At 34.8% G+C, this 15,299-nt stretch overlaps 1 protein-coding gene across 4 annotated transcripts; it reads right to left on the reverse strand.

The window, feature by feature from the left end:
- Positions 1 to 9,350: 9,350 nt before the first annotated feature.
- Positions 9,351 to 15,294, reverse strand: LOC107843760 (bifunctional protein FolD 2). 4 transcript variants are annotated; one of them, XM_016688151.2, is made up of 7 exons: positions 14,963 to 15,220; positions 14,243 to 14,277; positions 13,118 to 13,272; positions 12,726 to 12,909; positions 10,902 to 11,059; positions 10,345 to 10,557; positions 9,351 to 9,769 (listed from the first exon to the last, which is right to left on the reverse strand). In XM_016688151.2, exons 3-7 carry the CDS (start codon positions 13,229 to 13,231, stop codon positions 9,539 to 9,541), a joined length of 900 nt encoding a protein of 299 aa, XP_016543637.1. In that variant the 5' UTR covers positions 13,232 to 13,272; positions 14,243 to 14,277; positions 14,963 to 15,220; the 3' UTR covers positions 9,351 to 9,538. The 4 variants fall into 4 exon arrangements, with proteins under 4 accessions (XP_016543637.1, XP_016543635.1, XP_016543636.1 ...); XM_016688149.2 differs by lacking the exon at positions 14,243 to 14,277 and having other exon boundaries at positions 14,963 to 15,294; XM_016688150.2 differs by lacking the exons at positions 14,243 to 14,277; positions 14,963 to 15,220 and adding an exon at positions 14,569 to 14,758.
- Between the last annotated feature and the right edge of the window lie 5 nt (positions 15,295 to 15,299).

Below are 15,299 nucleotides of genomic sequence, written 5' to 3' on the forward strand. Positions count from 1 at the left end.
TCTTACACAGTGTCAAATCTGGAGGTGAGAAACCCGAAGAAAAGTTTGACCTAAGATTGTGGTGGTATGGATATATAGGATATATCCCTTCACTCTTAAGCAGAGATTTTGAATTTAAGCTCTATCGTACTACAACATGTACTAGCATATATTTATGGTTGTCTTCTTCTCCTTCTGTCTCTCTCATTTTTTCTCTTTACAACTTGTTTTATCTTTTATTGATCTTTAATTTCTAATTGATTGATTATAAATAGTTTGGGCAAAACTTTTGTGGCGAATGGCTCAATCCAGTAGATGTTAAGAATGAGATGAAGCACAAGTGGAAAATTTCTTTCTTTTTTATGAGATGGACCTCGTGCCTGATTCAATTCCAAAAGTTAGCTTAAGTACGGAGGATTATCCAAATTTATATAAGGAAGTCCAGGTTCCTTCAATCAATTGCTCATGTAGGATTCTTTTTATTCATCACCCCTTGCACGCCCGACTTACTATGGTTCCGAGATTGTGCCCACCCCAACACAATTTGGCCCCTGCACGGCGTGGACAATCTATCTGAAGGCCTATGTCGAGGACCTGACTCTGATATCATGTTGGACATATATAAGCTAGCTCAACACTATTTGGCCCTAGGTTGAGCCCCTGCACAACATGAACAATCTATCTAGAGGCCTATGTCGAGGATCTGACTTTGATATCATGTCAATTGAACATATAAGATAGCTCAAAGAAAATAAAATTGTCCAAATCCGTATAAGAAATTAAATTAAAGCCCAAGACCCCTTTCATCGCCAATATGAGATTTTTTTTCCATTCATTAGATTTCTTCTAAAAGAGTGACTCTTCTCATAATAACTAATAGGAACAAAAATATTTTAAATCATTATGTAATTATTGGTACTTTTCATCTCATTTATCTTCACTTTTTTGACTCGCTTTCTTTGTTAATTAGTTCTTTTGTTGCAAATAGTTCAATGGAATAATTGTTTAGATCAATTTAATAATAAATTAAGAACATGCAAATAGTAAATGTTAACAATTGAATTATTGTTGCTTTTAATTTGTTTTCATGCTTAGGTAGTGCTTAATTATTAGTAGCTATTTCATTCTCAGCAAAGTGGCTAGCTACTTTTTTTTAAAAAAAAAAAAAATCTTTTTACAGTCAAAAGACAGTCTTGTCAATTCAATTGTGTCAAATCGTTAAGTGATGATACATAGACTATAGTTCTGTTTTGGATTTTAATTATTCGTCGCTTCTCCACGTCCATACGCACACCATAATTAACTTCAATATCATTGAGCTGTGCTTTGTGAAAAAATATGTACTAATTTCTTACCTCAAGTATGCAGTAGCGGAATCAGAATTTTCACTAAGGAGGTTCAAAATCGAAAGAATTAGGCATACGAACTAGTCGAAGGGGATTCAGTATCAATTATATATACAAAAAAAAAAAATTAAACTATGTAAAAATAATAGTATAATTTTTCGTCGAATAGGATTTAGATGAACCCCCTAACCATAAGGTTGCTCTGCAAGTAAAAAATATTTTCGTAAAAGCACATTTGTATATAATTTAAATAAATATTACGGATGTGGTGAGAACGGTGGCTACATGGGAGAAGGTGAAGATAAGGTATGTTCGAGGTTTGGAGGACACAATCAATTAAAATACCACTTGTGAAATCGATTTTGCTTAGTTCTACTAAAGGAATCCCTTTATCTTCGAAAAACTTATCTTTCTTTAGAAAATATTTCTGATCATCCAAATATGAAAAAATTAGACACCCCAACCCAAGACGATGTCTTTTTTTTCTCCTCTCTACTAATGCCACGTGTATAGTGTATATATTAAACATGTCAAATCGACCTATTTCAAATGGACGTATATACTTTTCATCTTTTAGTTTTCTCGATTTCTTTTTTCTCCTCCTCAATGATACAGACATCAAGCTAGAGAATATATCGACCTCTAAATATTGAAAAACTTTTTTTAAAAATAAAAATGAAGAATTACATACATAGCTTAAAGCTGGCAACCATTTTTTTTAAAAAAAGGTATTGAAGCTCAAAGTATATATCAAATCACAAGTTACAAGAATATATAGGCGTCCTTTGGAATTTGGAAGTACCAAATATTATTATTACAAAGCCTTTCTCTTGATATTAACGTGCACCATGAAAAATGATAGAAGTACAATTCTTATTCGTTTTGTGTTAATTCATATGAATAGGTAGTACAAATTTGGGACCAAAAAAAATACCCCCTCTGGACTATTTTGAGTAATTGGCACGAAATTTGAGAAAATTAAGAAGATCTGCGAATTTTATTGCATTGTCTTAAATTAAAGATATGTGGAATATATCAAAATGTTCTTTAATCTTATGATCTTGAACAGACTACATGAAAAGTTTAAATTAAAGAGTTACTAAAAAAAGGATAATAGGTCAAATAAATTGAAAAGAGGGGAAGTAGTAGTATGATAGAGCTTTAATTTCTTATCTACAAATTAAAACAGTTAGATGGGGTTATCTTTATTATTTTCTCTTTTATCTGGTGGGTATTGGTCCTCTTTTTTGACTTTGATTTCCTTAATTTCCCTACATTTTTCTCTTCGTTTGTGTATTTTTGTGATCACCATCTTATTCTAAAAAAGGATGACTTAGACATTTTCAAGATTAAGATGAATATTCATGCTTAACCCTTACGTACGTGGCTTTCTTCAACTTTTTTTAAGTTTTGCATTATTGAGGTCGTTTGGTGTGAGGTATAATGAATAAATAGTTACGGGATAAATGAAGGATTATATTATTCCATGTTTGGTGTGAGATGTTAGTTACTATGAGAATTATTTATCCCGCCATTTACGCCATAGTGATGAAATAAGTTATCACAGGCATATACATGGTGGAATAACTAATCTCGAAATTAATTATCCCGAGATAACTCTTTCCCAACCAAATAACAGTAATTCCCTTTTGGATGAGAGTTTCTTCTTTCTTTAGGAAGACATGTGTTATATATTTAATTCTTCTGTCCTAATTTATATGAAAATGTTTGAATGGTAATTAACATTCATTACCAAAGGATCAAGATCATAGAGGTTGTGTAAAAAGTTGAGTTAATAAATAAGCGAGTCATTAACCTGCTCACATGATTATTTGAGTCGTAATGCCTGATAGACATTTCAAATATTCGTTAATCTCAAATAGGGCGCAAGCTAGGGACATTACTAGTGTATGTATGAATCAGATCACTTCACCATTATTACATTACATGGAGATACCTCAAATATAATTCTTAAAATGCTCGAGAGGCATTAATTACCTGTTATAGAGATGGTGCGATTTGATTCTTTTTTTCTTAATTTCATATTTATTCATTCCTCTAGGTCTTACGAGGAGAAAAACACGTGATTTGAGTAAAATTTTGAAAATAAAAATCTACGCTTTTTGAAGGTGAAGTTTGGAAATAGAACAATTTCTTCTATCGTGTATCCTCGATTATTGCAACCTCAGATACTATGTTTCATTTCTGTTGATTCTAGTATTAAGCGGAAGATTACGCCTAGAGATTCTGTATACATTACGGGCCAATCTTACTCTACTATATTCTTTTCTTTTGTTGTTATTGTGATGCATGTAGGAATCATTCTTACCTTCTCTTTCTTGATTAGGTCAATACAAAATACAGGGATCACTTGTGGCTAGAGGTAAAAGGTCAATCAAGATCGGATATAGCTGGTTTTCTGCCAAATCTATTTCAGTAGAGTATATGATGTCGATGGCCCGAGGTAGAGCACTTAATATATAGTCAATAATAGGCTAGGGTGGCCTCATTTCGTCGTACCAACCCAAGGAAAACTCTGAATATCTCATTTTTTTCTTGTTGGTAAGTATGTGTTACGATATTACTATCGTGCCGAATAATAAAATTCATATTATTCATGGATAAAATTGTTTTCCAAACTAGAAAAGGAAATAGGGAATATTTGGTTGAGAAGAAAAGAAAACTTTCACTTTTTCTTCCTCTTTCAATCCATAATGATAATAATAGTAATAAGCCATGCATGCATGTCTCTTTCTTTCACTTTTATTCATTTTTTGTGTAGACCATACTTACGTATAACACATTTTAGAACAACAATTGTCATCAAGACAAAGTTGCATGCCTCTTCTATACGCAAAGGAACAAGGGATATATATATATATATATATATATATTATCGTCCCACCAAATTGGTCCCTGCTTGAAATTCTTGCTCCGCTTAATTTATGTATCATACTTTATTTTTTAGTCTATTTTGTTGTTTAAAATAATTAAATTTTAAACTTCTTATTTTTCTTTTAAGGTTCGTTTGGTATGAAAGAAAATATTTTTCTGACAAAAAAATGGTTTTCTTATTTATTTTTTAATTTTTTTAAGTAAGAAAAATATACACAGCATATGACGGTGTGGAAGGTGGAGTGGAGGGGATGAGAGGGTGGGGTGGGGTGGAGTGTTGAGGATGGGTTAGGAGTGGCAGTGGGGGTCTGGGATAAGGATAGGAGACAGAGGTGGAATCAGAATTTCATCTAAAGGGATCGATATTTAAAGATAACCTAGCCGAGGGATGCATGAAAGGAGATTTAACACCTACTATAGATACATAAAAATAATTTTAATTATGTATAAATAATATATTTTTTTTGAAGGGCTGGCTTTGCCCTTGACGGGGTGGAAGAAGCATGATGGTGGGGGTTTTGGGAGGGGGGGGGGAATGGGAGGGGTGGATGCATGGAATATTAGTTGGCGTGTCTACGCGCACAATCAATATGAAATGTTATTTATGTAATAACTTACTTTTTCTATTTTCATCAGAAAAATAGTTTTTCTTGATTTTTAAGAAGATTGGTTTCGTAGAAGTAATGTTCATCAAAAATATGTTGATCAACAAAATAGGAAAATGTCTTCCTCCATATCAAACACACCTTCAACGAGAGATGATTTATAATAATAAAAGTTACCAAAGTCTTTATTTATATCAAACTATATGCTCAGTCATCAAATACCGTTACATAAAATAAGATCCGAGAAAATATTAATATTTCGATAGGATATACTATCATATATTATGTAATGATGCGTTCTCTTTTCCAAGTTCATACAATCATAGAAACTTGCCAATAATTGTCTTCTTCTCTTTTTGTGTTTTAAAGCGTGCAAGTTTAAAAATTTTCATGCACCAATTATTGATCCACAAAAATTTAAATGAATGATATTTCTATATAAGAAAGGACCTCTAGCATATGGTAAGAATGTTTGGCACAAAATACTCCTTTCGTCTATTTTTATTCTAAAAATTACACAAATACACAACTTATGTTTTCAATATTACAAAAATCCCAACATATACACAGAATGTTATGTATATGTCGACTATGTTATGTATATTAATAGGGAGAGAGAGTAAAGTAATTTAAAAAGTGGAAAAGAGTATAATTACTTCCAAAAGGATTGATATTTATGTTATTTATACTTTTTTATTTGTTTGTTGTTGACTTGACATACCTTAAGAAAGAATAATAATAAAAATGATTTTATTATATTATCATTTGGAATCACAAATTTAGTGCTTTTGAAAATACATTAGACAATGAATAATATTTAGGAAAAATAACATAAACACAGTCCTTAACTTATCATATTTACAAAAATTTTCACCCTTACAAAGTAATTACAAAAATTTCAGCTGATTATGTAGCTTCGTTGGATGTATCGAGAGCTAATTATTTATTTCAAAAGACCCAAAATCGGAAAAAATGTATCGAAAGTTAATTATGTATCCATACAAAGGAAAAAGTGTATCTTTATTGGATGTATTATGTATCTCGACAGACGCAAAATTAAAAAAATATATATATCGGGAGATAATTATGTATCTTTGCAAAAGAAAAAAATTATATCTTTGTTAGATGTATCGGAAGCTAATTATGGATTTCGACAGATCCAAAATCGAGATTTTAAGTAATTATACAAAATATCAAAATTTTCTGTAATTAAACTCCAAACTGTCGAGATTTATGTTGTTTACCCTAATATTTAGTAGCAGGTAAAATGAACATAAAGTGAAATAATCCATTGTTTTCAAGCTAAATAACTATTATCAATCGTCTATTTTTAGTATATTAGACAATTAAAGGACGGAGAGTAACAAATTGTTGGCTAAGAAAATCAATAGTGGGCAATACCTAATAAATGACCATATATTATAATGCATTTCACTTTAGTAAATCAAAGTAGGAGGTACCCTTTGCAATTGCAACATGTGGTACACTTGCAATTGCAAATTGACCAAGTGACGTTGGTTTCATGCTACAATTATATTTTAAGATATAGTACAGTATTATTATTATAAGTTTGATTGAGGATATAATAGTAACCTACCTAAATGATTGCGAATTCTAACATATTTCTATGTTGGGACCAAACTTTGGAGATAACAATAGTATAGCTAGACTATAGCAAAACTATTTGATATTTTTTTTTTGGTTTTTGGTTTCTCGTTCGGTGTCAAGTACTTGCTCTCAATAGGATTTTCTTCATACTCAGGTTCGGACCTAAAACCTGTGATTAAAGGTCGAATAGTTTCACCACTACACTATAATCCACCCATGTTGGTAGACTATTTGATGAGAAAAATGAATCCATAAACCCCCTCTTAAGTCTTTCATTAAAAAAAAAAAGGAGAACAAGTAGATCCCATAATATTATTAAGTTAAAAAAATAAAGTCGTTTAAACAATTGGGTTAGCTGTGTTCGACAACTGCATTAGTTGTCTCAACAACTTCGCAAAGTTGTCGAACAACTTCGCGCAGTTGTCAAACAACTTTGCAAAGTTGTTGGAATGAAAATATTTTGAAAAAAAAAATAATTTTTATTTTATACCTTTCACATAATTTTTAAAACTTAAAAGGACCTCACTTAATTGGGAAACTTGTTTGTCCCTTTATTGCACCATATTACTATAGTAACAATATAGCTAGACTACCTATTTACCTAATTGGATAACAACGATATCCCTATCAAAACTTTTAAACACCAAAATAAATTTAAAAAAAATAAAAAAACTCTTTGTTGGTTTTGTACACTTCTTTCTTTTTTAGGTTATGAAAGAATTAGTAGGTGTTTGGCCATAAAAAAATAAAAAATTTTAAAGTTGGAGTCGGAACTGTATTTGATCATGAATATAAAATGGAGTTATTTTTAACTTTTTGTGCGAGAAGTGAACGTAAAAAATTTTCACTTTTCCACATACTCTACACCAAATTAAATTTGAAATTTTTACGACCAAACACTATGTAGTCTATTGTTTTCTAATTCAACTACATCATTTAAACAACGGAAAAGGGTCAAAAATATCCTTAAACTATGAGAAAAGGTTCATAAATGCCCTCCTTCCATCTTTGGGTCTAAAAATACCTCAAATATGCCCTCAAGTTAACGGTCAATGGATGGAAACTCAAGTCAATATTTTGTCTCTTGTAAAAAGCCACATGTCATTTTCTAATTGGTCATATATTTTATTTTAATTTTTAAAACCTAATCTGTTGACTATACAACAGTTGGAGAAGTTGACAGAGCTGTTTAGACCTGCACCATGGCTTGATCCAACGCTCAAACCAGTACTATGGGATCCTTTGTCTCCGCCAGTTATTCAGCAGTCGATAGCACCACCCTTATCTGGTTATAAACCTATCAGGGAGCATGCATACAGAGCGCAATACGGCAGTAGTAAAGCAGGTCGGAATTTCTCACCGTATGATCACGGAAGGCAGCAGTTTGCACCCCACCATGTCGTGCCTCGAGAGGTTGCCCGTGATCCACATTTTCTTACCGAGAAAGAATACAGAAGTTATGGTCTTCAACAGGCAACACATCCAAACCCCTCTACTTCTGCTGTACATGTTACCCAGAAATTGGATCATTATGGATCTGAACAAGGAATGCAGCAGCTACTGAGGCGCCCTGCTAGTGTAAGAGGTGATGCAACTTTTGCACGGAATGAACACGTTCGCTCTGATGCTCGTTTTCCAAATGAATGGGAATACCGTAATCAGGGCCTCAAGAGTTTCCATGGGCAACCTGTTACTGTTGCTCCTGCTGTAGAAAGTCGCAATACAATTGCTGCAGCTGCTGATCATAGTTCAATGACTAATGTAGATCCTTACGATGAGACTACCACCTCGCTTTTAAACTGGTATCTTTCTCTGCCAAGGACCATGATAACACCTAGAGAGTTGCCTTTGACAGGCAAGGGGTCGTTTGTTAGTGCTTCCAACTATGCGAGCGACATCAGATTGCCTGCTGAAAATGTAAGATATTATCCACCAATACTTGCTCCTCATGCATTATCTGGTCACGGTCATTCATCAGCATCCTGGAGATGAACGTGGAAGATCATCATCGTCAGTCTTACCTCGGTATCCTTTCTCTGGCCCACCTACATCACGTCGCTGAAACTATGACGCAAACTACATCATCCCTCAATGATGCTCATTGTGGCTCCAGTTACTCTATTATATTTCACATTACCTCCTCGTATTGGGTTAGCGAGAAACAAAAAAAGAGAAGGAAATGCCGGATGCTTCAGCTTCACTTCTCCTAACAACTTGATGTTTGTTCATACATTTAGTAAGGTCCTGCTTGAAGGATTTTGATGGGAGTCAAATTAAACTGTAAGGTTATATCACTAGAACAGGTTATTGATGGGCAGTGGCGTGTGCCGATGCAACAACTGCTTAGTTTATGAAAGTAGAGTCCCATCGATGAATCCCATTTGCAAGATGGGTCGCAAGTCTCAACCCAACTCCAGTACTCCGTCTCAGAGCACCAAGGTCGCGCCCCATGCGATAGAGACGCGTCTCACACCCAATGTGGAAGAGGTGTATCCCTCCATGTAAATGAAAATGATGAGCCAAGACATCAATCTTTGGTTCAAAATTTCCTGTTTGATTTCTTATTTGTTGGTATCCCCTGTAGTCAACAGATTAGGTTCTAAAAATTAAAATAAAATGTATGACCAATTAGAAAATGACATGTGGCTTTTTTACAAGAGCCAAAACATTGACTTAGTTTCCATCCATTGACCGTTAACTGGAGGGCATATTTGAGCCTAAAAACAAACATTAAGGGTATTTTTAGACCCGAAGATGGAAGAAGGGTATTTATGAACCCTCTTCTCAGAGTTTAAGGGTATTTTTGACCCTTTTCCGTTTAAACAATTATTGTACTCCCACATCCAAATGCTAGGCTTCCTTTTCTTTTTATGGTGTGTTACATGAAACAAACCTAATAATTGAAAAAAAAAAAATGTATCATCTTACCAATAGATTAAATTTTTAAAAAGATTTTTTCGATACAAAACTCGATTACACAAGAACAATCTCATTGTTGTTTTCTTGAATGTAATTGACATCTTCTAAATGCATGTATTGTCAACAAGCTAAGAAGCCATGACATCTTTATTGTAATAGTCTACAGAGCCAAAGGAAGTAAAGTGTTTACTTGTCGATAACTCGTTTAGCTCCATCCAATGTATTCTTCAGAAGCATCGCAACAGTCATTGGTCCAACGCCTCCCGGAACTGGAGTTATCCATCCAGCCACCTTGCATGCTTCCTGAAAATCGACATCTCCAACGAGCCTATAACCCGACTTCCTAGAAGGATCATCTACTGCATTTGTCCCAACATCAATTACTGCAGCACCGGGTTTGATCCAGCTGCCTTTGATCTGAAAAATGAGTGCAGCAACTTAGTTTAGAGACGACGACAACAACAACATACCTGGTGTATTTCCCACAAAGTGGGGTCTGGGGAGGGTAAAGTGTACGCAGTCCATACCACTACATCAGATGAAGTAGAGAGGATGTTTCCGATAGACCCCCGGCTCAAGACAGATAACAAATATAACAAACAAAAAACATAAAAGAATCTTGTCTGTTTAATACTCCCTCCGTTTCAATTGATTTCGTCTTACTTTCTTTTTTAGTCCGTTTCAAAAAGAATCTCTTCCTTTTTAGCAACTCTTTAATTCCAACTTTCCATGTGACTTGTTTGAGATCGCAAGATTAAAGGGAGTTTTGGTACGTTTAATAGATCTTTAGTTTAAGATCACAAGATTGAAAAGTCTTCCTTCCTTTCTTAAACCTCCGCGTCAAGTCAAAAATAGACAAACTAATGGAAACGGAGGAAGTAATATATAATTGGGAAAGCTAAATCGCAAGTGTATAGGAAACAAAACTAGTGAATTGAGAAAAATGATACGAAAAGGAGGTTTCTGGGAAAGAAATAAATGGTAATTGTTACCATCATAGCTTGCCCTGCAGCAGCGATGATTATGTCAGCTTCACGAATGATTTTCTCTGGTTCCTTGGTACGTGAATGAACTATAGTAACAGTGGCATCTTCCTTCAGGAGAAGCAGAGATACGGGTAATCCAACAATGTTGCTTCGACCAACCACAACTGCATTCTTTCCCTTTATGGTAATCCCACTTCGAACTAAAAGCTCGATGCATCCCTGTTTAGCAAAAACCAGATAGGAGAATTTTTAGACGACAACAGGAGATAGCTGTTTATAGTATAAACATAGATTCTTGATTCAGGCAGGAGAACTACATGGGCGGAGCCAGAATTTTCATTAAGGTGGTTTAAAATATGAAGTAAACACACAAAGAAGCTAGAGGCGGGTTCAACATCTATTATATATACATAGAAAATAGTTTTTAACCATGTATAACAGGACAAATAGTGTAATGTTTCGCCAACCCCCTCGGCCCTACCTGGCTCCGCCCCAGGAGAACTAGATAAGACGTAATAAAAATAAGTCTTCATAGACTCAACGAAGTTAAATCACATTATTACCTTGGGCGTGCAAGGGAGGAACAAAGGTTGCCTGCCTTTCATTGCAAGCTTGCCAATATTTAGAGGATGAAAGCCATCTACATCCTTTTCCAGACTGATTTCACCGAGAACTTTCTCTTCATTAATATGTTTTGGTAACGGGAGCTGGACCAGTATACCTGCAGCAACGCACAAAGTGCCTTCAGCTCACTTGCCTGTGTTATGCATCACGATATCCTACCCCAAAGTCCCATACACTTAAATAAAAAATATACTTGCGGAACATTGCTAATAAACCAGAACTGGAAATGGTAACTTAAGGAAAAAGATAAAAAAGGAGAGAAATAAAAACATCTAACCAGCAGTGATGCAAAACTGGCAAAAATGCCAGCAGCTGAGAGTGAGAAAATAAGAGATTCGAACTACCCAATTAAAAAAGGCATGGTGGAGATGGTCTATAAACAGTAGCAGCAGAACACCAATATCGATATCTGCCTAGCAGGTAACCTTACCCAAATAGAAGTTTGGAACAACAAAAGCCAAAAAAGAAAAATATGCAGCAATGAGATTTAAGATGAGTGCCGGGCGGTACCCCTATTAGAGATGGCATATTAGATGAGAGATCTAATCCGATGATGTTCATAATGTGTCAAATACACTAAATTACATCAACTGAAATGGTACACATTTAGTACCCACGGCCGGTTAATATAGATGTCACTATGTTGCCAACAATTAACACCATTGAGTTTATCCAACATAGCAATTTCAATATTTTGCATTGAGCCTACAATAGCTAGGACCCTATAATTTTCTTATGGACTGACTAGACAGGCATGCATACTGTTGGCTAAAAAGACGTGTTAGTTCAAAAATAAAAGGAACATGGATGACAAAATAACTCGTGCAATACGAGCCTAGAAATATCAACCTCATCTTTAACACGGCCAGCCCTCGCACTACCTTAAAGAGCTTCAGTTCTTTACAGCACAAATTCCAATGCAATGGCATATTTTCTTGCCTCTTCTCTCACAATAACCGCAAACAGGAAGAGGCTAGAAAATCTTTAGAAAGTGCTTTGGGAGGAAAGAAAACTGAGTTTGAGAAATGGGATAAAGAAATTAAACAAAGGGAGGAAGCAGGTGGAGAGACAATTCAGGCGGAGTGGTTTAATTGGCGTAGATGGTTTGGTGGCGACGATGGCCATTTTTGGCAGGAAGCCCAACAAGCAACCCTTGCTATTTTGGGGTATTATTGTCATGTACTTGATAGTTGCAAAAGGAGATGTGATACTTGCTTTCATATTCAACCGTCTGCTGTTCACTCTACGCGGAGCGAGGAATGGGTTTACCTTTGTAACATCACAGATTATGAGAAAGGTATATCCTGCTAGCCAAGACAGCTTTGATACCATTTCTCAGGAGGAAGTTCCTTCTCGTGCTTCTGCCAAAGACAGCGTAGCAAGAAAATGGGGAAGCGATTAATCGCTTGTCGCCAGCAAATATTTTCTTCACCTTGTACTCTAATATTGTTAGTGTTTTTGGTCAGGTTGCTTTTTCATTTAGTATGGAGAGATCATTAGGGAGTTCTTGGCTATGTATTAGGTGAAATTGTTTCATAAGCTTCATGTTGATTTGATATTAACATTCGAAATGGAAATATACAAAATTTTGTTAAAAAAAAAAAAAAAAAAAAGAAACTCGTGCAATACATTGCATATTATGTTAAATCAACATGTCCAACCCAAGTACAGACCAGCAAGGCTAAATTTCCCAGTGAAACAGCAGAAATATAACGATACAAAACGCAAGAAAGATTAACTTCCTATTAGTGCAAATGACTAACCATGTACATCAGGATTAGCATTCAGCTCATGGACCTTGCTAATCAATTCAGCTTCAGCAACTTCCTCTGGGAGATCTACGTCAAAAGACTTTATGCAAAGCTCAGTGCAAGATTTTCTCTTCATATTCACATAACTTTGTGAATCCTTCCTATTTCCTACAATGACTACGGCCAACCCCGGGACCTGAAAATAACAAACAACTTGGATGCTTGAATATCGATGACCCATGTAAATACACTAAGTCTGATGAAGGACATTGCTTCACCAGCTTCAGAATTCAGATACATCATACACACATTCAAGTATGCACAATGCAATTACCACATTAATGGAAAAATTCCGAACATGCAATCACTAAAGCACACAGATACAACATGCCATGGAAACTAACCTTGCCATACTTTTCTGAAAGAAGTTTGACTTCAGAAGCAATCTCAGAACGAATAGTTTGAGCGATTGCTTTACCATCAATGATTGCGGCCTTGTGATCTGATGGCGATGCCATTTTTCTTCAAACGAGAGACAACTTGCCTAAAACTTCAGGACCTGCTTATCCATACCAGAAAAGATAAGTTAAACCAAAAGGTTGGACTAGAGTAAGAATACGCATATTCAAAGCCATTCTACTACATAACTAATTAAGCGGCGATGAATCTACTTCTGTAGGAGTATGGCTCTCACAAGGCTAATATATGTTTGATTGGTGTATATTCGTGGACTGATGATAACATTATTTCCATTCACTGGAACATATGCCCTACTTTTCCACATGCCATTAGGAATTTGGATGCCTAATTAAAGTTGTCTAGGTTCGGGTTTGACTTGGACCCCAATCTAATCTTTACGTCACACTACTCTCTATATGTGTGGGTCGAAATAGAAACTTCAACAATTGAGATTGATATTCAGGTACCGAAGTTTTCTGTTAAGGTAGATACTAAACTTAGAGGTCCTCAATTCGTAGAAAAAAACTTAGTAGCATCTCCATTTGAATTTTTCATCTGATTGATAAACATTCTTAAGATTCATCAAACAACGGTTCAATCACAAACTAGCTGGGATTAGGTATATGATCCCCTATATCTATTTAGTTGCTGCCGTGCCCATTTCGTTTGAACACTGGTAAATAACTACTAATATAATCACATTCTATAAAGCTGACAAAAAACACATAATTCAAGAACCAACAGTGAATCAACCCCACTTAATTTCATATAAAAAATCCAATTTCCCTTCGGTAGCAACAAATAGTTCAACAACATCATAATCCAATTTCTACGAGTAATGATTGTTTGAAGTTGTCACTAGTAAAATTTTATGCGGAAACTCAATCAGTAAGGAAGCCTTCAACTCTACTTTGAGCTAGAAGTTCCTCATAACCTTAATTTATAACTATAGCTCTTCCCACACTAAGGTTTTGGTATTAACACCCATGTACAATTAGGAGTCATCACATTTGGTTCTATGCACATTTAAATAACAATTCGGATCTTAGTTGAGAAGTTTGGGGTAATATAAACACCGTGTCCGAAGGCCTCAGCATGCAATCTCCTGTCAACACATAATAAATTATTAACATACCCAGTGTAATCCAACAAGTGGGGTCTCAACAAATGGCATCTCAAGAGGGTAGTGTATACGCAGACCTTATAGAGGCTGATTCCTATGCATACTCAGCTCAAGGAAACACATAATAAAACAGTAAGCTAAACAAAGTAAACATTTCAGATTGAATTTGCAACAGTTGGGTATACAATAATTCAATTAGTTAGCAACAATAATGTCAATCATTTCCCAATTAACAAATATCAAGAACTAGAAAATCTAGTCAAACAGAACTACCAAGAAGCTCAAAATAACTGCTAAAAGCATTTATCTTGCAATAACTCGTTGACCCAACTAATCATTAATCAAAGATATAATAACCCTCCCTCCTACTTAATCAAGATTCAGTATTGGAGGAGGGGGGATATGCACTCAAGGGTGCCTAGTGGTCAATGAAGAGAGCCACGAGGACAAAAACACTATCATCTGTCCAAATTTTAGTAGACAGAGTTACCTAATACATACGTTGTGGTTGGCTAGAAGTGGCACGTATCTAGTGAAATTAATCGAGGTTACCTTGTAACGAAACTTGTAAGCTAATTCGGATATCACGATTATTAAAAAAGAAAAAGAAATGGGTAAAAAATTGAATCTTTAAACACTAAAGAGAAATTAAGGAGTAGAGACTTACGGAAAATAAATCTTGAAATTGTTGGATCTGTAAGAAAAATGGAAAAAATATTTGGAGCTGTGGAATGAGAGTTGGTGAGTTGAAGTGGGTGGGAGATTATGGAAGATATATAAGATAGTATTTTTTATGTCCAATCTGATAAAAATCATTAAAATCACCAAAAGGAAAATTAGAATGAGAAATATAAATAAAATATCATAGAAATAAATATTTATGGGTATAACTTTGTTTATTTCATGATTTTTTCCGAGGATCGTTATTCGCTTATTTTTGCAACTAAAATGATATGGCCCTCTCTGCCTAGAACATTGAGTTGTTATTGATCTTAAGGAAGATC

This window comes from Capsicum annuum, chromosome 10 (assembly GCF_002878395.1).
Source record: "Capsicum annuum cultivar UCD-10X-F1 chromosome 10, UCD10Xv1.1, whole genome shotgun sequence".
Taxonomy (NCBI): Eukaryota; Viridiplantae; Streptophyta; class Magnoliopsida; order Solanales; family Solanaceae; genus Capsicum; species Capsicum annuum.

What these genes read in the sequence shown, in the direction of transcription:
- LOC107843760 (XM_016688149.2), bottom strand. Translation starts at nt 13,231, where the DNA reads ATGGCATCGCCATCAGATCACAAGGCCGCAATCATTGATGGTAAAGCA. An exon ending in TTTCAGAAAAGTATGGCAAG is followed by an intron (nt 12,910 to 13,117) that starts GTTAGTTTCCAT and finishes TGTTATTTTCAG; the next exon opens with GTCCCGGGGTTGGCCGTAGT. An exon ending in CTGCAGGGCAAGCTATGATG is followed by an intron (nt 9,770 to 10,344) that starts GTAACAATTACC and finishes CTCATTTTTCAG; the next exon opens with ATCAAAGGCAGCTGGATCAA.